Genomic DNA, 25,619 nt, shown 5'->3' with positions numbered 1-25,619 from the left:
CACAATTGTACAACAGCATTGGCAGCTGATTAAAAGCATAATCTGTTCTAGGAGCTCTGAAAAGAACCTCCGTAAATCCTTCAATGCAAAAAATATATAATTAAGGAGATTCAACCATGTGTAGATTGACTTGAGTGTAGACACATATGGCCCTAAAGAACCAATTATACAATGATTCAGAAACACCAGAATATACACAAATGTGTCTTGATAGGATTGTTTGAGAGGTGTCTATTAAAGGTTTAGCTACAATGAACTAGCGTCGTTGTGCACGCAGGAAAAATATAGTAGGAATTGTCAAAGCTTGGATCATTAGTACATTATCTATATGAACAGCTGGCCCTGTGGTGCGGTCACAACAACCTAGAGCTGAACACACTTAAAACCGTGGAGATGACAGTGGACTTCAGGAGGAGCCCCCCAGCACTGACCCCCCCCCCCCCCCTCCCCCACCATACTCAACATTACTGTGTTGGCTGTAGAATCCTTCAAGTTTCTGGGATCCACTATCTCCAGGAACTTGAAGTGGGAACCCAACATCAACACCATCATCAAGAAGGCCCAGCAGAGGATGTACTTCCTGCGCCACCAACCTGCTGATCATGTTCTACACTGCAGTTATAGAGTCTGTTCTGTGCACTTCAGTAACTGTCTGGTTTGGTTCAGCCACCAAACTAGACAAGAATAGACTCCAACGGACAGTCAGGTCTGCTGAAAGGATCATTGGTGCCAACCTGCCCACCATCCAAGACCTGTACACCGCCAGAGTCAGGAAACGGGCAGGAAAAATCACTGCAGACCCCTCACACCCCGGAAACAAACTTTTCAAACGCCTCCCCTCTGGTAGGTGCTACAGATCTCTGTTCACAAAAACCTCCAGACACAAAAACAGTTTCTTCCCCCTCGCCGTCTCACTATTGAACAACTCATAGTAATATTTATCCATGTAGCATATTTTTTTTTTATCCCTGCACTTCTTGCACTCTCCACTTCTTCTTTGCACTATTGTAACAATTCCCAGCTCCTGTATATATTTTCTCAAACTTTCATACACCATTGCACTGTTAGTTTTTGTATTGTATTGTGATTCGTTTTTAATTATTGGATTGTATTGTGTTTGTTTGTGTTGTGTTGTAATGTATATTATGTGTAAGCACATTGAGAGTCAGTTCACCAGGTCAAATTCCTTGTTTGTTCAAACTTACTTAGCCAATAAAATCTGATTCTGATATCTGTGAGTAAATAGCGCTATTGACTAGAATTAATTAAATATAGGCCTACCAAAAACGAAATAAATCTATAGGCCTACCCTTCTGTGCTTATACTTACAATTGTATTTGTTTACAATCAAATAAAAAACACCCGGCTATATGGCCATCTGGCTGAACGCACGAAGATCACACGAGGCTGCTCTATGCGATAGGAGCATCGACCTTTGAGGAGGGAGGCGTGCTTCATAGCCAAGGAAAAAAAAAACATTCTCCGCCCCTTCACAAAAGTCGTACGGAGGCGTAGGCTATGCATTTACATAGGCCTACCAAACGACATCGTGCTCTTTTTATCTAGCTAACCAGCCATAGTTCCTTGTTCAGTTTTTTTTCCTCATGAGAAGTGCCGCCATGTTTTTGTGAGACAGGATGACAGCAGTGAGCGGCGCAGAGGAGCACAGTTAGTGAAAAACGACATACCGACGAAATACCGGACGAACTGCTATTATTTGTGTCGTCTACATCAGCGGAATAGGGAAGCTATGTTCTTTTGAAGATATTTTGGTAAAACGCACGAAATTACGTCGAGGTCGACCCTTGGATATTTCATCATAAATCTGTTTTCCTATGGCGTAGGAACCTCTTTTCAATATTGATATATTTTATTTTCTCGGGAATGGGAGTGGGACCTCCCACGCTAAAGAAATTTCGGCTATTTTTTTTATAAAGTGAATCTGAAGAATTCCTAAACAAATGAATAATATAACAACACATTCCTGCATTTGCCCAACTACCTCTGCGTATTCGTGGTGGGGACAGGAGTAACGAATACAATTTGTTGAAGGGTATTTGATTGACCTCAGCATAGCCTATGGTTAATCAGTTGTTAAAACAAAGACAGAAAAGAACGAAGTGAATACAAGGAAATACTTTCTACTGTGAAACTGCGAAAGGACACTGTTCTAAGATGACGGGCACTATCCCAGCGGATATGGTGAGAACGCTTTTATAGACACTCTTTGGAATAGCCTACCAAGCAAGTTCCTTCCTCTCATAAAGTTTTTAACTGTGTTTCATTAAACTCGTGCAATTTCAGGTTTGTAGTAGAACTTTGAGACTTGTATACATTATTGAGAATGACAACATCTGCAAACAGCTAACGTACAGGAATACGCGGATGACGATTACGGGTCCCCCCTCTGTTTTTATTAGAGACTACTTCCATACATTTTCATATTCAACCATTGCTGTAAGCTAGGAGATATAAACAACGCATTGCACACTTGTTGTCGACTGATTTTCCAGTTGAGTTTTGGCTAATCATTGACGGCTTAGTGGGGGGTAATTCGCCCACCTTGAATATTTGGTTTTGTTCTGAAACGGCCTATCTTGCCAACTGTTTCCCATACAAATCGGCCAGTCGTAAGAACACCTTTTAGAAGTTATGCCTGCCTGGCCTATTTCGCTTTACTGAACTAAGCCGAAACTGAAGCCTACTGGACTAGTTGGTAGTTCCTCAATTTACTCACATAATCCTATATCCTAGTTAGTTTACTTTGATCACTTGGCTGTGTTGTAATACAACCCCCTTCGTCAGACAGCATTACACAAATGATAATGAGACAGTTGGGAAATATCCAGTGAATCTCTTGCCATGCATTCCCATATGGAAATGTGGTTCTTGTCTGCTTCTTGTCTGATCTAGCTTTCAGGTTACTGGCTGTGAGGACATGGTCAATTTCAAGATCTCAATAGAGAGCATTCCCCATTTAGAGCTTTCGGCATATGGTCCAAAAACTAGTAAGCCTAATGATATTTGTGGGATATACTGTGCAGTTAAATGTCTTTTATCATGCCAGCCAATCAGGAATGTCATGTTGGGATAATATCCACTGGTGTCTTTTGCACCACCTATGTGTTAGGCTCAGGGATCAGATTTCTTCGTAGTTAGTTGTAATGTTCATGTAAAATTAACCAGAGCAGTTTTGGCACATCAGTGTGTGGTCCACTTCCAGGGGTGGGTAGGTGGGGGAGGTGTGTGGGGCTTTTGGTGTCAAACAATGACTGTGTGTGTGTGTGTGTGTGTGTGTGTGTGTGTCAAAGGGTATGTGTCATTATCCTTGTGGAAGATCTCCCTTTTGCCCCCCTTCTCCTTTCCTCTCAGTTTCTTAGACACTCTGAAAACATTTAAAAGGAAACTGCACATCAGATAGGCCACTGACCCTACATTGGCTTCTTTGTTGTTAATTGCCAAGACTTGTCCTTTTTTTAATTTTAATATAAAGAGGCAGCTCTTATGCGGTGATATTGATACCACTTCATGTTTAATTTAGTTTGGCAAGTAGCCTATGTGGTATCTTGTGTAGATTACAATCTCAACCTAGACCTTCTTGTTCTGTGGCAAAGAAAGCTCAAGTGTTAGCAGAAGTTTTGCATTTGGTGATACTTACTGACACTGACAGTACTGATGTCGTCAAGCATCGATATTTCTCATAAAACCATGGCCATGTAGAGACACCTCTCTTGTCTGTTGTAGTATACACAGCACTTTTGTGATGTCTTTGAGCTATGTTGGTGTACATCCAGACATGACTGGTGTGAACCACATCTACAGACAAACAACACCACAGTCCCCAGAATACACAATGAAACTGGACATGCCGTTAGCTATTTGCAAGTGTTGACACTTTTGTTCTAGCATTTTCCCAATTTTGTCCACATTGTTAGCACTCCAGCCATATTAGTCTCTTCCAGCACAGAGCTGTCCACAACAACTGCCTCAACATTGATTGACATGGATCACATTGGTAGAAAACATTCATAGGCTTATACTCAACAGTTTTAAAACTCCAACTTCATGGATGTCAACTTACAGCTGTGGATACACATGCTTGATTTGTATACCAATTTTATGTAACAGTAACAGTAAAATAGTCTGAAGCAGATTGCAGACATTTGACACAAATAAACTGCACTTTTCACTTCAGCTATCCTTTTTGGCACCTTTATGACAAATCCACATACTAAATCCACACATTTCTTCACTAAAATACTTAACCATTTGCTAGCAAATAAAGGATTACTATGTTTGTAGGAGAAGGGTGGTAAATGGAGATGTCCCTTGAGGTTCCCGCCCTGCCGTCATAGCCTATCCCAACAATTCTTAACAGATTGAAACAATGCAATGGGCGGTGAACGGGACATTGCAGACATTCCCTCACTGGAAGGTTGTTCATTAGCCCCTATTCTGACTCAGTCGTTCGCATCAAACTGTGGGCAGGTGAAGTCTCACACGCTTCCTATAGGATGCAATAAGTCAACATAAATTTCCATTTAAAGTCAGGTTTGTTCTTGTGTTTCAACAAGACATGAAAAAATACAATTTTACTGTAAGCTTGTGCACATATATACTATAATAATCTTGTTTAGTTTCCGCTTGTATGATGGGAAGTATTCTGTGAATGGATCCTTTATTGTTTCTAGTTTGACTGTCTGAGTCGTTGATGGTTAGAGGACTACATGTGGTTGCATTAACACTGTTCAATAGTTGAGTGTTGGTGTCATGAATCCATAGACCAATGGACTCTTTCGGCAGTTGTTTGATTGATTTGGAAGGAAAAGCCTCCTATTCTGTCGAAATAGAATGCTCCTATTCAGGGGGGCATTTCTCAAAGAACTACAGAAGTCCCTGCTGAACCTGCTGCATTGTTGGTTGAAACTCACGATTGTTTGTCGAAGCCATAGTAGCTATGTAGCAAATCCCCACTTCCTTCATGCCACCATAGTCCTAGCAACATTGTTGTTTGGTACATGTATCTGTCAGTGCTATTTCTCACAGATAAGCTGTTTGTAATTGTTACAATTATGTTTATGCTTCACTCAAGAAGAAAATGTATAATGAATTTATGAAGAGAAATTCTCAGTTGGTGGGTGTTCAGGTAGGCAGGGATATGGCCAATCCTGTCAAACTAACGCAAAAAAATGTTGACAACAGCAACTCTCCAGGAACGACGCTTCTAACGGGTGGTCGCAAGCAGCAGTTTCAACCACCCAACAATGTTGCAACCATGCAACTGATTGTTGGAACTACGTGTTTTGAGAAACACCAAATTGCTCAATCACGGTTGTAATGATGGAGATTGCGACGGTGGTTAGACAATGTCACTTTTGAGAAATGCGCCACCGTTTGAATGTACATTATATTTATTACATAATCGTAATCTTACTCTTGTCCCAGTGCTGTATTATACATGTAATGTACTTATGTGCCAGCTGAATACAGCCTGAAGCAGATAAGGTTTTAAAGGCTATGAAGCCAAACCTGTTTTTCCTGACAAATGCTGTGTCATTTTAGACGTTTACACAATCACAAATCATATTCCAGATAAGGAGGAAGGCAGGAAGTACTGTTCCACCCTAGCACAATGGGTGCTGATGAGGTCATTTATAGAGCGGGAGTGGGAAAAGGCATGATGGACGAGAGCCCCACCAACCCCTGACCCGAATTGGACGTCACAGTTGGCTACCCCTGAATGCATCCCCTCCCTGTCAGTATAGATGGATGGAAGTTAGAGGAAGAAGAAGAAGAGGGAGAGACTTTTAGTTGATGCTCCAGGGTAGAGGGGAGGGGGGACAAAAAAAGGTTCATCAAATGTTGGGAGCAGAAAAGGAGATTAGCCTGGAAAAAGCCCTGCAGCAGAGTGGCCATGAGGGGGTTAAAGACTTGAGGGAGAGACAGAGAGAGAGTGAGAGAGGGGGGAGGGAGAGAGGAAGTGGCACAGACTCACTCAATAAAGGAGCTTTTCAACTCGACTGAGGACAATTTACAGCAGAGTCTGAGAGAGGTGCACACATTTATAAATGCTTAGCCCACTCCTGTTCAAGCTGCTTCTTTAGCACGTCCTACTTGCTGTCATGTCTTGTGATTTAGTCTCAGTCTGTCTGATGTGCTGAATTCGGTCGGTCTTCCCTTGGATGGTTGTTGTGTGCATTACCTCTGTTCATTTCTGATCAAACATAGTCAAGTGAGAAATTCTCCTCTCTCGTATGTGGTCATGAAAGACTTAACCTATAAGATTTTGGTTATGTAATATACTGGTAGGGTCTTTTCCCAGCTGGTGGTACAGGCCTTTATTCTCTTCTATGCCTCCTCCCTATATCTGCCATATAGCCTAGTTCATATAGCCTGGTGCCGCCGGCCTAATGTTTGGCAGATAAATATTTGCTTTGCGATATTCATCTGGACACCTTTTGCTGAGAATTGATTGACCTGGTTTGCATTTTCCCGAAAGCATTGTTGTGCAACGGTCACGCTAACTAAGCGAGAGAGTGTTCAAAATTATAGTCTCTCTGATTTTTTGACAAACAGCTACAACTGAAGCTGTGCCTGAAGAGGTTAGCACGGAAGCTTTATCAGCTGGTACATTATATTTGTTGAAGCTTAGACAGGTTGTGGCACTGAAGGTATTTCTGGATGGAAAAGCTGTTGTGGTTCATCACCCTCCCTTGCTTACTCTGAGCTTAAACCAGGAAGGGTACAATCAACCGGCTGTAAGATGACAGATTAATTGAAGGGTTAATTACCAGCATGGCTATACAGTCTACAATTTTACACTAGAATTAACAAACTAGTTAGAATGCTCTAGTGCATGTGATCTTACACTGGTAGTGCACAGAACAAGTGTACAGTTCAGAGAGAAGAAGAGAGACGAGCTTGGGTGATTGTGACCATTTACCAGACAATAGTCCACCAAACTGAGGCAACAGTAGGCAGAGCTGGAGAAGAACTGATTTCTAAAATAGGCTGCCCTAAATACAAAAAGATTGTGGACGGTAATTGCCCGTCAGTTGAGTATCATTTATTAAGGCGGGTGGTTGTAGACTGCCATGGCATGTCTGACCTAATACCAAACTGGACAATTACTCGGCAAGGCTCTGCAAATGAAGAGGTTGTTAATAATTTAGAATACCCTGTAGTCCACATTAGAAGGAAAAAATGACAACCAGGGAACTCAATTGGTAGGGCATTCATGAAAATATGTTGTTAATGGAAGAACCGTAGAAATGAATAGCACACGGTATGTCCATAGCATTGTGCTGCTCGCTTCAAATCAACATGCATGGAAGCTCAAGAGGCAGCTTATGTTTTGACATTGTGTGCATGAAGCATGAGAACCGTAAAGATGTGACTGAGGCCAATTAACCTTAGGGAGTTTATGTCCAAATGAGGCAGAGCGGACAGGCTGGTTTACGGTCCAGTGATTTTAATGTGGTAGAAATGAGGGAGACAATGAAAGTCTTATGGATTTAGTGTTAATAAACGTATCGTTTTGTGAATGGGAATTTATGTTACATCTAATAGCATTTCCAAGTAATATTGCTGGGGAGAATTAAACTGAAGGCAGTTATGTCTCTGTTTTAATTGGTCTGCATGACATGCAGCTGAACAGAGACCTCAAAGTAGCCTGTTACATTGTTGAGCTTTGATGATGACGATGATGGTGATGATGTAACGTGTAGCAAAACATAGAATGAAAACCGAAAATGGTCAATCTGTCTCAACTCATTGTAGGATTGTAGGACACTTAGATTATGTTCTGATTGCACATTGATGGACCCATTTAAGTAATTAAGGACAGCCTTATTGATTGGTGCTCTTGCTGATGTGATAATAGTGTGTTTCATCACAGCCTTAATAACAAGGTAGAGAAAACTAAAGGTCTGCAATCCGGTACTTTTTGTGTTGCTAGTGCATTGGAAAGGCTTTTAGAATGTCTGCCATTTATGGTTAAAATGTCATTATTTCTACATGATGATGTGCTGATTTGGGACTTTGAAAATATGAGTTTTTTTTAAATCTCAGATGCCGTTGTTAAACAGTAGAGCTATTTTACTTTTTTGAATGAAATAGAAATCAGAGTCTTAGGAGGAAAAACTTCTGAGGCTCTTCAGGTCATGGGGGTCGGTCGGGGTAGTGGTCACCGGTAAAAGAAAAAAGTTGAAAGGAAGAAGTCTCCATAAAAACCCCAGTGCATGTATCTTTTAAAGGGCTGTTCAACGAGGTGTTTGTCTGACGAGACCAGGCCACGAAGCAACGCTAACGAGACACAGGGGCATATTGTATAAAGCACAGAGGCCAGCAAGTTGAAAGAGAATGGGCTCCTGGAAGTTTTCTGTGCCATCTGGCAATTCCAGGATAAGGACATTTCAATTTGCCCAGCAGTTCCGTTCCCCCCCCCCCCACCCTGCCCTCTTCACCACGGTGTCTCTGCAGATGTCTGGCCTTTACTGCTGCAAAGCACGTGACCAGTGGCTCCAGGGCAAGGGGCTGCCTGCTTTCGTTTGGCAAAGAGATATAAGTCTCTCTCTCTCTGTCTTTCTGTCTCTCTCTCTCTCTGTCTCTCTCTCTCTCTGTCCCATCCTCCTGTCGAGTTCACTGTTTATTTATGTTTCTCTCATCTGCCTTTCTATCTCTGTCAATTTTTCTCTCTCTCTCTCTCTCTCTCTCTCTCTCTCTTTGTCTGTCTCTCTCTCTCTCTGAATGTAAGCACGTGCATCAACTCTCCTTTCGTCTACCCCTTTTAGACTAACCACTTTGAATGGACAGCTATTCACATTACATCTCATGATTTGTGTGGTGTGTGTTGGGGTGTTGTCTTCTGGGACTTCAGTGATCCAGTTTTTGTGATCCTCACTGACATAGTCTGTCTAATGTATCCGGTTCCCGGCATCAGGATCCATGTAAGGATCAAGCCCTTCCTCTTCCTTTGATGGTTCACTTTGTTTTAATTATCCATAGCAGGCAGCAAACAGTTGTTAGGCTATAATCGACTTTGCAAAAGCAGGAATAAATTGCCCTATATTGTATAGTAGGGATGTGAATACCTGTTCCTCTGTTATGGTTCTCTCTTTACATTCTGTGTGCTCCTGTGTGGATGAGGACATACAACCTTAATAATTCAGCATCACAGCTCCCTCTCCTAGCTCATGCTTCAGTGACACAGGGACAGGTTCACGGTGCAGTCTTCCGTCTGAATGCCTTATGGCCTGAGCATGGTAAATGCTAGAAGCCTCAATCTGTGCTAATTCCTCTGGATCTGCGTTGCCTGGTTGGCTGCTGTAGCGTTTCTATGTGGAAAGGGATAAGGGATGGTCAAAGCATGAGCTCAGTTCGTAAGCATTCTCCCTCATAAAAGCCATCCACATGGTCTGTATTATTGATTCCCCTGTAATAACACTTCAAGTTCCTTAAAGTGCCCAGGTTTCTTGTTTGCTTTGTTGCTCTGTACATTCTGTATCTCCCTCTCTCTCTTCCTCTCTCCCTCCCTCTCTCTCTCCCTCTCCCTCTCTCTCTCTCCCTCTGTCTGTCTGTCTCTACCATATACCAGCCTATTGGTGTCTGGACAGGATGTCCTTCAGGAGTGCTGAACGAGCGTTTGGACAAGCCCAAACCTCCAGCTGCTATTGTGCTGTGCTCGTGGTTTACCACAGATGCTAATGGCTCAGAGAGGCCAGGCCCTGTCTGTGTAGTGAGGCAGACCTCTGAGTTAGCCAAATGCAACGGCCTCATCGTGTTCTTTTTTCCCCCTCCCTTCCTCCCTCAGTCTTCGTCATTGTTAACTACTCACCGAGTGTGCACAGTAGATACAGCTGAGTGGAGTAAAACATACCATTACTAATTCATCATCCCAAGGCTGCTCTCAGACCGCAATCTTTCTGCATCAGCAGAACGTCTTCTCCAGCCGTGTGTGTGCTGAATGAAGGTCTCAGAGCACTGGAGGTGGGTCAGTGTGTTTACAGTGCTGGCAGCCTTTGTGTTGCGTGTGTCATATTTGTGTAAGGAAATCAGCAAATAACCGGGCCTCTGTTGAGAATTTGGTTTAGAAGACTCGAAACCTCAGTTGCAGTTTTAATGAAAGAGTGTCTCGATCCTTCTTGTGGTGCCTTTGCAGATACCATCAAGCATTTTGATAAACCATTTGATAAATGTGGCCCAGGGAACACCTTTGGCCATGTTTCTAGAGTTGCGTGATGACATCTGGTTGTAGATCTTCAGGTAGATTTTGAAAACAGTAGAGTCCCCTCAGAGCCATCCCTCTAGCCATTCTAGGTTCATTTTGATGTGAAACTGTTTCACCTGACTGACATATGAAGCCAAGAGGTGAGTAGAGGTGACAAGAGGCACTGTCTGACTGGAAGGATTGTGACACCTTCCTCAGTGAGACCAAAAAAAAACACCATCTGTGTTTGCAACAGGATGAGGGCAAGAAGTCTCCTATTTGAATGGGTGAATTCTTGTTAAGAGGCTCTTGATAATTGTCTGAACTTTGCAATGGAAGTCAAAGGCGGACACCTGCTCGTCCTCACACCCTGGCACGAAGGTCATGCCCTGGGAAAGTGTTGGCAGTTATGAACAATTGGCAGTTGGTAGAACGCAGGGGCCTAAGACAGAAATTAAAGAGGCAGCATGCTGGGCTGTGACTCGACTGGATTAAAATAGCCCTGCTGCGCCAGTGTCCGTATCAGCCATGTGAATTAAGTTTAGTTTTTCATCCATACTAATGCTGTTGAAATACTAGTTTAGTACTTTTGCCTTTTTATAGTTTGTGTATACTCTACATAGTCCAAAGACTTTTCGTCCTCAGTATTTCATGGTGTAGTATTTAATCCAAGGAATGGAGTACACCTGTGTTTTTGAATCAGTGCTTGAGTGCTCTAAAAGCTGTCATATTAGCACTTTAAGAGGCACTGTGGCCTCACTCTACTACATTGTGTAAACCACTTATCTTCCAACACCCATATACTTACATGCGCACACTCAAATGCAAAGCACATGCATACTCAAAGATAACCTGACACCATAACACAGTCCTGCAAACCTACACTCTCTCACACACATGTTCACATAGGAGAGTTTCACTAGATGTCTCTCCCTCTCTCTCTTTCCTTCACCCCCTCTCTCATACTCTCTGTATTTCTCTCTCTAACACACACACAAACACACACACACACACACACACAAACAGCATGGGAAGCGAGAATCACGTCAGTCCTCACAGATCGACATGTCACTCTGCATTAGATCCCAAGAGCAGTGGAGAGATTTCAGAGGTCTTATCTGAATATCCCCTTCACCCGCCTCTCCATCTGTCTGTAATTGGCCCGTGGAGAAAGCCCACCCGAGATCAGCAAAGGGATGATGACAACAGGGTGGGATCCATAAATGAAGGACTGAATGAGAACACAATGCTGTATCCCCGGAACAAGCTAAAGCTGTTTTCAGATGTGGTTTGCTATTGTGTGTCTGTTGGTCACAGAGTAGAGGTATAGAATGTTGGTACCTGTCCATGCTAGGCTAAACCATAAGTCAGTGTGGTAATGTCACAGCTAATCTTTACTTTACGGGCTTTAGTACTACTGCAACATGATCTGGCCATGAAAACATTGTAACATATGTGGAAGTCACCTAAGCTGTGGCTTTCAATAACACCGGTGAAGTCTTACTTAACATCATAGAGGAACCTAGGACCATTTTAGGTTATATTTGATTGGTTTTTGCTAGTAGGTTATATTTAATGTTTGGTAACACTTATTAATGCTTAAAACTATATGCAAAATATTTCATGCTTGCGTATGACATCACTTTGTGGATGAACAGACTGCAGCCTGTTGAAAGACACATAGGGCCTAGCCTATTCTGTAATGAAACAGATTAAGGTAGTGGGGCACTGATCCCTCATTAAACAACCACAGAAAACTGGGTCTCGTCTTGTGGTTGTTACACAGACATGTCTGTCACTCACAGGCATGGAACCTTCGAGTCCCCACCCACTCACCTTTAGCTCTGAACTATACAGGGGTCATCAAAGACTAAATTAGCTTCTCGTGAGAGAGCAGCGTAGCACTCCCTCCCCCTCAACCCCTCACCCCTTTTCCTTCCCACCACTTGCCTCTTGGCAGTTTTCTAAATATGTTTAGTGGGCTATTCAAATCTTGGCCCATATTGTAATGAAATTATCCCTTTCTTTTTTTTGCTGCCCGTTTTAACATTTTTTGTAAATGGGCCTGACGCAGGACAGCCATCACATGCTGATGAATGGCTTCCTGTGATGTTCTGACTCGGGGTCGAGTACTGACTGGTGTCCTGTGTGGTAAAAAGGGAGCCTTTGTGCTGCTGCGATGAGGGGAGGAGGGGTTGAGGGATCCAAGTGCGTTGCTGTTATTGGTGTCTCATAAAAGGCACTCCACTGCAACCACTGCCAGTAGTTTGACCAGTGGTAATAGTGGCCAGGCAACTAGCACACCCAGCACACACAGAAGGTCGATCTAGCTTAAGTCATTGTTATCCAGGAAGGGGCAGCGCAGTTGGTGATGTTTTTCAAAGGATTATTGGGTCTTAGGTCAGGTCTTTTCATTAATCCTGTTCACTGGAGACCTCATCCTCTAAGAGTGGCAAAGAACAAGCAAGAGTCCCTCTGTCTGGAGCAAGGCAGGAAGATGAACATCAACACCCAGAGCTTTCAGGATTTTCAACACCTTTCGACACACAAATAGTCACTGGAGAATAATCTTCCACCATTCAGGCCCTCATTAATGCCCTCAAGCCTGTACCCAAGGCAATTTTAGTGGTAATCATCATATACCCATACGCTACCAAATCAGTTAGCCTCTCTGTCTATTGTCTTTGCTTTCCCTGGGGTTTGTTTTAAGAGCTCTTTATTTGGGTTACCTCACACAAAGGCCTGGTCATGATCTCAAATCAGTACTTTATTTTCAGGACCTAGTGCAAATGAAACTACACAGAGCCAAATGTTTTCATTTAGGTGGAGTGACAAGCTAGGCCTAGATTATTTGACTTTTCACTCCTGGGACATTGGGGGAAATAGTTGAAGGTCCACAGCGATATGTGTTTGCAAGGTTGTACTGTATGGTGAGAGTTTATGATACTAGCTTTTATCACATGTTCTGATCTTACTTGTAACCTGAGATTAGCAGTCCACCGGGCCTCATGCCCTTAAGCCCTGACCCTTCTTCTTAACAACCTCCTGTCAATAGTCACTGTCCTGGAAATGATGTGAAGTCAAGGTGACACCTGCCCCCCTGAAAAAGAAAGAAAGTAGGGGAATGAGTGGAGTGTGGATAGTGTGGCTGATGGCTACCATTTTGCCACGTGAGTGCTGAGCTGTCAGGTGTTGAGAGAGTGATACCTGTCTGAATGCTGGGAACACTGAGGTAGGGAAGAGAAGAGAAAAGAGAAGAATGGTGGGGAGGAGAAGGGGGGTAGTGTGTTGCCCTGTCACTCCTGCTTTATTCGCCCGGTTGCAGCTACTGAAGTGAGGCCGAGCCTGGATTGATCAAGCTAATGAAAATGGACGCTGCAGGGCAGAGGGAGAAAGGAAGGAGGTGTGTGTCTGTGCTCGCTCTGGGCTATTTTTAGACACTTTCATTCATATACATCCTTACATTCACGTTATTCAGTCAATACACCATAATAAGCCTTGGCTTTCCAGTCCATAGTAACATGCAAATAGAAGGAAAAAGCAATGTTACTTCTGTCATGTATGATGAAGTTTTTTACAATTTTGTACACTGTTCAGCTTTCCAAAAGCCAATGATTTTGATCGACCACTAAACTCCCAGTGCCGTGACTGGCTTAACAGGGGAATTTACTTGAAGTCGGTAAAATGAGATGTAAAAAATCCTGACAGGATAAGATGTTCCAAGTACACTTTTCTGCATATTTTTCATTGACTGATGTGTTGGTTGGAACTGAAATGAAAAATGTTAAAGCTATGTCAGCAGTTTGTTGAGGTGCGGTGTGTTTCTAGCATAAATCACACAAGCAGTTCCTCTTGAAAACAAGCTTGACGTCATCACCTATTATTTATAAAATACAGCCAACGAGCCTCTCACAACCACTGCCTTTTCTCTTCCTTTTTTAGTCCTCTTTGTCTTCTTCATACCCACTCCCATGCTCTGTACTATTTCTTTAAGTCCTTGTCTCAATTGTGTTGAGAGATTTTGTATAGTCATGTGTGGAATACTGCCTGCCACAATTGTGAGAAGAGAATGCGCTGCACCAAATATATATCTGATATTTGCCTGTTTATCATTAGTCACTAGTGGTGTATCGTTTGTGAACGATTCGTTCATTTTGAACGAATCCTTACAAGGACTCGAGAGTAACGAGTCCTCTTAAAAAGAGTTTTGTTCATTTTCTCGTGGCCGCGCATCGGGACTGTTGCATTCATAGACATAGAATACTACTAATTCATTCTTTGTCTATGGTTGCATAGGCTAAGCCAAGGAAACAGAAATGATTAGTTGAATGGAGGTCACGTGAAAAATGACCCAAAGACTCGTATCCGAAGACCCAGTCGGAAAATGAACGAATCATTTCTGTTTCCTCTAGCTACCAGTACTGAGCCTATGCAGGTCACGTGGAAAAGGATCCAAAGACTCGAATCCGGCAGATGAACGAATCATAGATCCAAAGACTTGGTTGGCAGAAGAACGAAACGTTGATCCTAAGACTCGGTTGGCAGAAGAACGAAACAATGATTCAAAGACACGGTCGGGAGGTGAACGATTCGTGAACGACACAAGTCTTAATTTTTCACGTGACCTGCATAGGCTCAGCTTTGAAAGCCAGAGAACACAGAAATGATTCGTTCATTTTGACTGGGTCTACGGATACAGATCTTTGGATAATTTTTCACGTAACATGCGCTCAGAAGAGGAAACAGAAAGGAGTTATTAACCATGCCCACTTTCGCGTGACTATGTTTAGTAAGACGTGACTGATATTCGTTCATAAGTAATAATTACAGGTTTCGTTATTTTAACTTTTTTGTACTTTACTTACAGTTCAGTGCAGCGTAATTGTTTGCTGTGATCGTTAAATGCTAGTTTGATAATAAATTACCATTTCATCCAAACTTTCATGATACGTTATTTGAATGCAGAAAATTATGCAGAATACATGCACTAACCTACATGAGAATATGATGCGTGTTTGCAGTGGAAGTATTTAGGCCAGGGAATTGACTATAAAATGTTGAGCATCCGCCGTAAACGTATGACTCGGAAAAATATTTGTTTTTTTAACTGAACGAGATTCAAAGATTTCGAGTCGGTAAAATTATCCGAACTTCCCATCACTATTAGTCACCCTCGGATCCGCTGCTCTCATCTGTCCTATGTGAAATCACTGAGTCACTGTTAAGAGTGTTTATCAGAGAACAAGGTAAAATCACTGAGTCACTGTTCAATGTGTTCATCAGCGAACAAGAACAAATGTAATGCTTTGCATTTACTGTTGAAACTGGTGAAGGTCTTTCATGTGTTTTTTATCTGAAAAGTTATTTTATTTTTTTTGAAACGAATAGGGACTCCAGGTGGGCTGAGCCTCCCAGACTGCTTCATGCTTAGTCTGGGTACACATTTGGCTAGCAGTAGGGAGCTTACTAATTTCTCTCCACTCTAAAACATTCACTGGACTTATTTAGAGAAATCCTTGCCAGCGGCGTTGTTTTCCAATGTTACTCTCACTGATGTGCTATTGCATAAGGATCTTATGATAAGACAGCTCAGTCTGTGTGTGTAGGGGGTGCATATGTGATGTTATGGGGCGGAGGCAGAAGCGGAGGGAAAAGATTGCGCGGTTGTTGGTCCCAGCACAAACGTAAAGCTGGTAGCCATTACCATAACAGTTTAGAGTCAGTAGCTGAAGGTGCATTAAGCCTACTTGTTATGATGGCTTTTTCTCGTCATTTGTATGCAGTCAGCTGCTGTTGTTTTTCTTCTAAGCCTCCCCTGGTAGGCAGTCATCCTTTGCTCTTCCTCTGTGTCTCTCTCCAGTGCCTTCCTCTCCTAGGTAGCCATCACCATGCACTGTCTAGCCACCACAGACCCTAAGGATGGGTCTGTGTGTGTGTGTGTGTGTGTGTGTGTGTGTGTGGGAGCACATCCTCAGGAGCTCAGGCAGCAAACCGTGTTTCCTGTCAGGCGTTCCTTTGAGGATGTCTCTCTCCAACCCTCCTCTGTGCTCTCCCATGTGTTACAGAACAAGCATGCAATGACATCATTCCTTTCCCTGCACGCGCAGCTTAGCTCAGTGGCGAGCACCTGCAGTGGGGATGGAGCCGCTTAGGTGTGGGTCTCCCCAAACCACCACCCCATACTCAGAGCAGGATTACTTTGTTTACACATCACTGAATGGATTTCCTTCACTTCTCTCTGAAGCCTCATTGACATGCATTGTGGGCCTACCTGCACAACAAATAAAGACAAAGAGAGAGAGAGAGAGAGAGAGAGAATAAGAGGGAGAGGTAGAGAGAGAGAGGGAGAGAGAGATGTGGATAAAACTGGAGAGAGAGAGAAAGCAGTGGAACAGGAAGAACGCTTGCCTGGAGGTGTTTCCCCAGTAAGCTGTAGCTCCCAACCTGGCCTGTCGCTATGGAAACAAGAACAAGGTGTCTGTTATCCTCTTTTCATTGTTGTGCAGCCCTGTGCTCCTTTAAATAGGAAAAAAGACTATAAGGCATGACGTCACGGTTTTTGTGCGAACAACAAGGAAGAAAGCCCTAGAGTGTTTCAGAGGCATTTCCATTGTTTGGAATTCAATAGATTTTTTTTATGCAAAGTGCCAGGTACTTGTCTTACCTGGATATTGCCATGGCACTACTTGTTATAACGGGAGGAAAATATAATCGGATCTGAGTTTATGTTGGGTGTTATTTTGTGAGGAGTACTTAAAGGCTTTCTCTCTGTCTCAATACTGAATCTTTCTCACACGCTTGCCCTTTTAAATGTACAGTTCTCTACTGTGAAGATGCTGCTTAACCTGACCCGCACGGATCCTGAAAAAAGCCAGTAATAAGAAAAACTGACCTATGGCAGCTGTGTTTTTGAAGAGTCTGGACTCTGACCACAGCTACGTGGCTCTGGGCCAGCCACGAGGAGAGGAGAGGAGAGGAGCGGAGCAGAGCAGAGTGGACGTCTGGAGCCAAGTGCAAGGCGCAGGCACGCGGTCAGCTGATGATGTCAGTGTAGAGTGAGTGTGCCCCGCCAGTGCGGCACACTCACGCTCAGGGCACCGCACTGCCCGGCCTCCTGTTCCATCAGATGGCCGCTGGTGGGTGGATGTGTCAGGGGCACTCCGGTCCTCATGTCCTCGGGTCAGTGCGCACGTGGGCTGCCCCAATCTAAGCACGACCTTAGAGAGAGGAATGTGAGGGCAGCCTCTAGTGTTGTTATTGTGTGTGTGTGTGTTTTGAAGGCTGCTAATATCTCTTAATAAAGATTTGTAGAGGGACAAAACTAAACACTGATGGTGTTTCCCTGTACATCAGTATATTCAACCTGCCAATTTCCCAAAGCTATTAAAAGCTTTTCCCTAAACTCCAGACCAACAAATATTATCACTCCGGTTACCCATATTTCTCATGATTCTGGAGTATTATGTTTTGCCTACTTCTTGTGTACCTTGTGTGAGATGCACTGTAATAAAGCTTGGTGCTTTCAGAATTACTGAATCATTTACTTGCTTACAAACTTACTTGGCCGATAAACATGTTTCTGATGTGCCAAAATGCATAGAAATTAATTTGTGTGGCTTTGTGTGTTAAATGTGATTTGATATCATCAGAGAGATATGAGCGTATTTTGATTTGGATGTTTGAGTGTTCTCTCCTGCGTGCAGCTCTAATCTGATTTGATAAAGTGCTTAGGAGGATCTCTGTTTCAATCCGTTGGTGTTAGTTCTGTTACATCACCCACCCAACTTTGTGTGTGTGTGTGTGTGTGTGTGTACTTGGCTGGGGAAAGAGTGGGGGTTGGTGGAGGGGGGGGGGGGGGGTGATGTAGTGGACTCACATACACGAGGCACATGGAAGCACACTCGCATAATGATGATCACGTGCATCTGACATGCCTAGCCAACAGCTGGAGGGAGAAAACAGCGGAGGGGGGGGGGGAGAGAGAAGAGAGGAGAGGACAGGACAGAGAGAGAGAGCGAGAGAGACAGACCAAATACATTACATGAGGAAGAGAGGGAGAGTGTCAACATTGGGAATCTACATTCACAATGTTTCTGAAAGAAATGACCCAGATATCTCTATTGTTACATGAGCCATGCACTTCATAGGCCCTGCTGCTAGACATAGCGGCCTGCTGGACATGGAGCCTGAACAAGTCATTCAAAAGGATTTTCATATGGTTATTTAACACTCAGACTACAGGTAGTATATAGCAGCATCTACAGTATACTGCTGTGTAGGTCATGATGGTGTTGTTTTCACACCTACTTCTTTGTTACCTGCACCATTACCTGCTCCCCTTACTGCCTGCTTCCCTTGTTCCTCTCCTGTTAGAGTTTACTTCTGTTTGAGGTTTCTTCCTGTTGGGTAGTTTCTGTCTTTGCCCCTATAGCCACAGGCTTGCCTAATACAAATGTTTTTTTTTTTTTATAGAGTTAGAGAGAAAGTAAATGTATTGAAATGGCAAGGTTTTGCACCCACCGACACACACACTCAGATGGTCATAGATTTACTTCCAGAGCTCAGATTGCACTGGAGTATCAGTCATCATACCAATGCCCAGTGAAAACCCCTGTGTGTGTGTGTGTGTGTGTGTGTGTGTGTTTGTGTGTGGTGCGAGGGGCTTGGCAACATGCCGCTGGAGAATGAAAAAGGAAGGGCCCAGGGCTCTATTTCTCCCGCTTGAGGTCCTAACAACCCGACCTTTTGTGTGTGTTCCAGATCAACTTGAGGCTCATTTTGGTGAGCGGAAAAACAAAGGAGTTCCTGTTCTCACCCAACGACTCGGCTGCAGACATCGCCAAACATGTGTACGATAACTGGCCTATGGGTAAGTGACCTCACAGAACTCCCCCGCACCCCACAATTATATGTCATAGCACAAGATGCGAATGATCAATCTTGTGGAAGCACCCAGAGAGTAGCTACGTAAAACTGTTGAAGCTACATTTAATACTCAATAGTATGTTTGTGTCAACCCCATGCCTGTGACAATGCAGCGTCATTTATCTGATGTTGGGTTGCTGTCTCTAGATTAAGTGTAACACATCATCTCTAGTTTTTCATACACTCCTAAAAATTGTGTTAAAATCATCAAGAGCGAACCAACACTTGACATCACACGCTGATGACTCATACACCCAACATAATCCCATGACTTCTTTATAGTAAAGGACAGGGTTGGACAGTCACAGGCCCCAAGGTTGTTGTTGTCCTTCCATGCTGAAGGTTGCTGGTTTCATTTGTTTGCATAATGCTTTATTATCCTTGGTTAATCTTTACTGTGCGACGGAGCTGATCTCATCTGAGCCCAGCTCCCGATAAATAATCCCCTTCGGAGACATTCACCTTAGTTTACTGGCATGGATGCCAGTGAGCCCCACAAAAAAAAAAAATTACAAGTCAAACATTAAGACTCAAAGGTCAACATTGAGAATGAAAAAAAACATTAAGTGAGAAGGAAAGAGAAGAGAAACAGAGAGAGAAAGAAGGATGGCTGGATGTATTTTGAGAGTAAAGCACGATCAGCCAATCTAGGAGGATAATGTGCTCAAAGCCTTTGGCATGAGACAAAACACCTCTGCAAGGGCACCTGTATCAGGAACCTATTATCAAGAAACACGCCCCCAAACAAAAGGAGCAGGCTGAAAACTCCCTACTTTCTGCTGGGATGATGGTACAGATGGTGTCCAGATATCGCTTTCATCCCTAGCCCTCTCTCCTCTTCTGTTCCCTGTGATTGTCTTTCCATGTCAGTCTCGTTTCTTCCTGCCCTCTGTGAAACTCATTAAGCTTGAGCTCTATCACAGCTAGTGAGGGTTTGAACCGGGACTAATTCCCGTTGCTTGTAAATACCTAGTTTAACACAAAACCGCTTTCTTTTTTCTTCACAGAGGCAAGGTTGTATTGCCTCTGAAAATATATAATTGATGTATTTAAAACTTGAATTCATTTTGACATTAGAGGACACCGGGATTTGTAGACTTGATCACATGGGCTTATGACATTTGAAAGAAAATACAGAAAAGCACTTTCTTTTTTTTTGGAGGGGAAAAATGTGTTGCTTGTCATAATTCTAAAAGGGATGCATTGAATCAGCCTTCGGGTAATTGGAGAGAGGAAGAACGTTTCACGTCACTGAGGCAAAATTAATTTAATATAAACTCATGACTCCGCTTGCTCCACTGTCCTCAGCGTAGCCACCCTAGAAGGTCACCGAGGAGTCGTGAGGGAATGAGAGGAAACACTCCCAGGGAAGAGTAGAGAAGAGAGAGAGAGAGAGAGAGAGAGAGAGAGTGTAAGAAAGAGAAAGAGAGAGATTGATAGAGGGAGAGTAAGAGCGAGAGAAAGAGAGAGAAAGAAGATGCAGAGTCAGGCATTCCAAGGATAAATGAGGGTTGTTATTTCAGTAAACACCACATATGGCATTGTCATTAAAGGCACTGTCACTAAATAATGTAGATAGGACCAAAGGCCTGTCATCGAACTCTAACCCTCACCTCACACAAACTCCAACCCTAGGTCTAACCCTCACCTCACACAAACTCCAACCCTAGGTCTAACTGTCACCTCACATAAACTCCAACCCTAGGTCTAACCCTCACCTCACATAAATACCAACCATAGGTCTAACCCTCACCTCACATAAACTCCAACCCTAGGTCTTACCCTCACCTCATATAAACTCCAACCCTAGATCATAAGAAGCCCCCAGTCTTAATCGTAATGGTAACCAACATGTATTTTTCACTATCAACAGAGTGTCAAAATATAGATTATGACTACCAGAATTAAGTGTAAATTCATATAACATATACTTTTAAAGTAGGCCTATGGTATATCCTCTAACTTTACTGCAAGAGTGTGTGCAAAAAAATTCAAATTTAAATGTGTTAAAACTGAGGTTCTATTTTGAGAAAATGTATTTATTCTCCCTGTCCCTATATGTTCCCTTTCTCTCAATCCCCTCTTTGATTCCTCCTTTCCCTCTCTGCCCTTCTACCGCTTTTCTCTCTGGCTCCCTTTCCTCCTCTTTGTTCCCCCTTTCCCTCATTCAACAGACTGGGAGGAGGAGCAGGTCAGCAGTCCTAACATCCTGAGGCTCATCTACCAGGGCCGGTTCCTGCATGGCAACGTGACACTAGGAGGTGAGGGCCGCCAAGTCCACCTGTCTCTCGTTCCTTTGCTGAGGCAGCCGTGGTCAGAAAGGAGTCCCTGGGACACCGCTGACTCTAGCTCCTACCCAAGTTCCCTGCCCGAGTTTGGGTGATGGGGGAGTTGCTCTGTGCGAGGGAGAGAGAGAGTAGAGAGTGTTTCGACAGAGTTCACCAGACATACAGATGTTCCGTGCAACGGAAACACACCACAAATATTACACTGAAAAGGATCAAGAAGCTGTTTCATTTTGGTGGGGCTGGCAGGAGAGGTTTTATATACAAAAAGATACATTGAATGGCATAAGGGATGTTTGTGTGGCAGTGGTGTGTGTGTGTGTGTGTGTGTGTGTGTGTGTGTGTGTGTGTGTGTGTGTGTGTGTGTGTGTGTGTGTGTGTGTGTGTGTGTGTGTGTGGCAGTAGGGTTCCAGTCTGGAGAACAGACCTGCTTTCAGAAGAACAGGGTGGAAAGGAAATAGTTAGGCCAATGATGGGCAGCTGGCTTGTTTTTGTTTGGCTGGCCCTCAGACCGAGGTTAACCTAGGTGGGGAGGAGAAGGAGAGGGTGTAGAAGGAACCGACAGAATGAGGAGGTATGGAAAGAGAAGGCAGAGAGAGAGAAGGCAGAGAGAGAGAAAGACTGGCAACCCTCCCCTTTCCAAACAGCGGAAAGGGGACTTCCAGGGAAAAAAGGGGGAAGATTCCACATAGGCCTGTCAGATGCTCAGGCGCTCCAGTTGCTTTTTTGGGTGCAACACGGGCAATACAGGACAGGATTGTTTTAGACAATTATTATCTTTCATAAATTATATGAGCTTGTTATCCCACTCATAAAGTTTAATCCATATTGTTATGAGCATCACACATCCTTGGTAAACATGGTCATCAGGAATACACAGGGTGTATTGGAAGAGCTCTCTAGACAACTCTTAATTTAAAAAGCATGACAAATCAAACATGTACAACCACTCATGGTAATTCATTGATCTGCCAATAAACCTCAAGTTAGCATGGGCAGTTATAAAACAGCAATATTATATCCAGTGTGGGTAAGTAGTTAAACTGCATTTTGCAGCAGCTTTCTGGTAGGTCAACTACATTCATATTTGCATAGTGATTGAAGTCGTTAAATTACATTTTTGCAGTTTTTTTGTGTGTATTTGATTTCTAAAACTACAAACAGTAGTCAGTTTTTATCTGTAGTGAGTAGTCAGAGCGGAAACGAATCATGGACACTGCGAGATAGGGCAATTCGTTTTTGTGGAGGTGTGCGCCCTACCAAGTGCCCTTCTAGTTTGTTTGTATCACATGTACATTGTCAATTTAATCTCTTTTTCTAAGTAGCTTCAGTTGATCAAACTACATTTCTCCCTAAGCCCGTAGCTTTGCTGTTGTTCAACTTCTCCCAGTGTGAATCAAAGTAGCCTCCCCAACACGGAGCATATCTAGTTCTCGCACATTGGCATTATGGTCTCCTTTCCCTCTCGCATTAGACAACATATGCACCAGGGATGGAGCTGGATTAAAGCCTCACATCATTGTTGGTGTTTGTATTATGCGCCAACTGGCACAGTCAGGTTTTTGGCCAAAAAATGTCAGACTCTCCAATCCCTATCGACACCATCTGGGGCCGAGATCACCAACCAACATACCAGACTGATAGTAGACAGGCCTGCCATGAGGAGGGCAGCCTACTGTGGCTCCCTGCCCTATGTGGACACTCACTCTTAAAGTCCTAATGGGGGTTTAATTCAGGGTTAATGTGCTGTTTCATTACCTTCCACAGGTACTGCTCATAAAGGTTTATCACGCTGAAAAAAAGGGATCTGAAAAGGAATTGATTGATGTCTTCCCTGATGCACTGCCCAGTAATACTCACTATAGCCCCAGTAATGTTTTTGTGTTTGTGTGTGTTGCAGCATTAAAACTGCCCCATGGAAAGACCACAGTGATGCATTTAGTCGCCAGAGAGACGTTGCCCGAGCCAAATTCCCAAGGTAACCATTTTTTTATTTCATGCCTTTGTGTGAGTTTCACCCGATCCCAAGCTGCAGGCCTCACTATATACTCTGCACAGCCTGTGTTCTACATGGCCTTTTTTGTTCCGTAACAATTTCTCTCTTTCTCCTCTCTATCCCTCTCTTTTTCTCTTTGGACCACCAACCCTAATGCCAAAATCTCAAATGAACAGGCTTTTGTGTGCCACTGTGTGTGTGTGTGTGTGTGTTTGTACGTGGATGTATACTGTATGTGTATAACTTTGCATGACGGCAAGCCATATAAAGATACATAAAGCACCTAGACATTCATTTCTATAACTGCAGTGACTTATATACTCATTTTCTTTGGTTTTCAGGGCAGAGAAACCGCGAGAAGACCGGAGAGAGCAACTGCTGTGTGATTCTGTAAATACATCGCCTCCATCCCCCAAGCTGAACAGGATGCATTCGTAGTTTGCCTCCCATGCTGCTGAAACACACACACACACACACACACACACACACACACATACACATACACACACGTCCAGGAGAAAATTAATTAATAGGAAAGGTGAAGACATTGCAATATGGAAAGAAAGGATGCAGCATTAGACCTAGGTTAGAGAATGAGGAAGGACTCGGAGCTTGCTGTCTTTCCATTAGTTTCAGCACTATGCTGTCCATGCATCCTGCCCCTAATCTTAGCTCCTGTCTCTGGCCTTTTATGAACTCTATCTCTCACTCTCTCATTTACACTCACACTCACACGCACACACACTCATACACACTCATATACACACACACACACACACGCACACACATAGTTTGCACATGGAGAAGGCCACCTTGTTCATCATGTTATTGCACATAGCAAATGATTCTTCCGAGCCAGGGCTGCTCTCATTACTTCTGGGGCTTTTGAGACTGTCGGTCGGTGTGAGAGAAGGAAATTCACAGGGTCAGATGGGCCGTACAGCCCCCCACCCCTCCGCCCCCTCCCCTCCAAATGAAATAAAGAGGCAGATACAGTTAGCTAATTATTCTTCGAATTGGTTGTCCACGTCAAACTTTCAAAGTGAAGGGATGTTCCCAGGCAGCCGTGTTGCCCAACTGAGGCAGAGGACGCTTTCTCCCACGTGCGCCCGCTGTGCTGCTTTGACCAGGACACAAGTAGTGCTCTAACCACTGATTTAATCAACATGCGTAATCATTTTTTCAGTGCAGTAGACCAAGTGATGACGTGCCTGATTGAAAGCATAGGGAATCTGGCTGATGCTTTGTTTATCTGTTTGAATTTTTCCCTTAATTTCTGAATGCATTTCTGAAGTGCACATTATATGGATGTAACTCCTAATACTTAGTAGTGCAATTCCAATACTTGATGCAGACAAGGTAGATATGTTGTTCCCCTTACTCTCATATGAAGGTCTAATCAGTGCATAACAACGCGTTTTAACAGTCCACACATTCTTTTTGACCAATCAGTGTTGTCTGCCTTCATCAGTTTGAAACGGCTTTGTTGTGTAGGGAATTTAACAACTTCTCGATTTATATTAAATTTGTTCATGTTTTTTTTTTTTTCATGTTTGTTTGTTTTGGTCTAAACATAGTGGAATTCGAGGTTTGCAATCTAAGCCAGAAGATGATTATGGAGTGACGTTGGAATTTTTTTGGTCTTCATGTAATGAATCCATTTGCACAACAGTGAAGCATGTGCTCTTTCATCTAAACCTGTAATTTTGTTTTTTTTGATATTTTTCCAAAATGGGAATTGTATTCCAAGGTTACATATGTGTAGATTATATTTAATATGAATCTTATATAGAACATAACTATAGATCTTATTGGTATATATAGGTGTTTAGTGTATGATTGTCAATATGATTAGTACATTAGAAAATGTCACTTGCTGACAGTGTCTCGTACTTACAGCAGGATACCCCCTAATCATTTACAAGTTGTACTGTGTTTTTCCTTACTTTTTGTTTTCAGCTGTTGATGATATGATCAATTCTCTTGTGGGTTTTTGCTTTAAGGAAATGCTTTATAACACATTGCTAGGTCTTAAAGAGTATTGTTCATATTGATCAGGATTCAAATCTGTACATAGCAAAATGTTTTCAAACTGACTGTAAATAAAACTAATGCTTTCCCCTTCCAACTACAAATGGAGAAACTCTATAAACAGAATAAAATAACTATTGAAGTGGATCAGTGCTTGATTTTCTTGTGTATTTTC

At 43.1% G+C, this 25,619-nt stretch overlaps 1 protein-coding gene across 1 annotated transcript; it reads left to right on the top strand.

Moving 5' to 3' along the window:
* The first annotated feature begins 1,491 nt into the window (after nt 1–1,491).
* Nucleotides 1,492–25,591, top strand: ubl3a (ubiquitin-like 3a). Its single transcript, XM_080854217.1, has 5 exons — nt 1,492–2,202; nt 18,968–19,076; nt 21,307–21,393; nt 23,318–23,395; nt 23,755–25,591. The coding sequence occupies exons 1-5, from the start codon at nt 2,176–2,178 to the stop codon at nt 23,805–23,807; spliced, it is 354 nt and encodes a 117-aa protein (XP_080710343.1). The 5' UTR covers nt 1,492–2,175; the 3' UTR covers nt 23,808–25,591.
* Nucleotides 25,592–25,619: the final 28 nt, after the last annotated feature.

The sequence above is a fragment of the Sprattus sprattus genome (genome assembly GCF_963457725.1).
Source record: "Sprattus sprattus genome assembly, chromosome: 1".
Taxonomy (NCBI): Eukaryota; Metazoa; Chordata; class Actinopteri; order Clupeiformes; family Clupeidae; genus Sprattus; species Sprattus sprattus.
The sequence above is the reverse complement of the archived record's forward strand: the minus strand, read 5'-3'. Positions and strand labels throughout refer to the sequence as shown.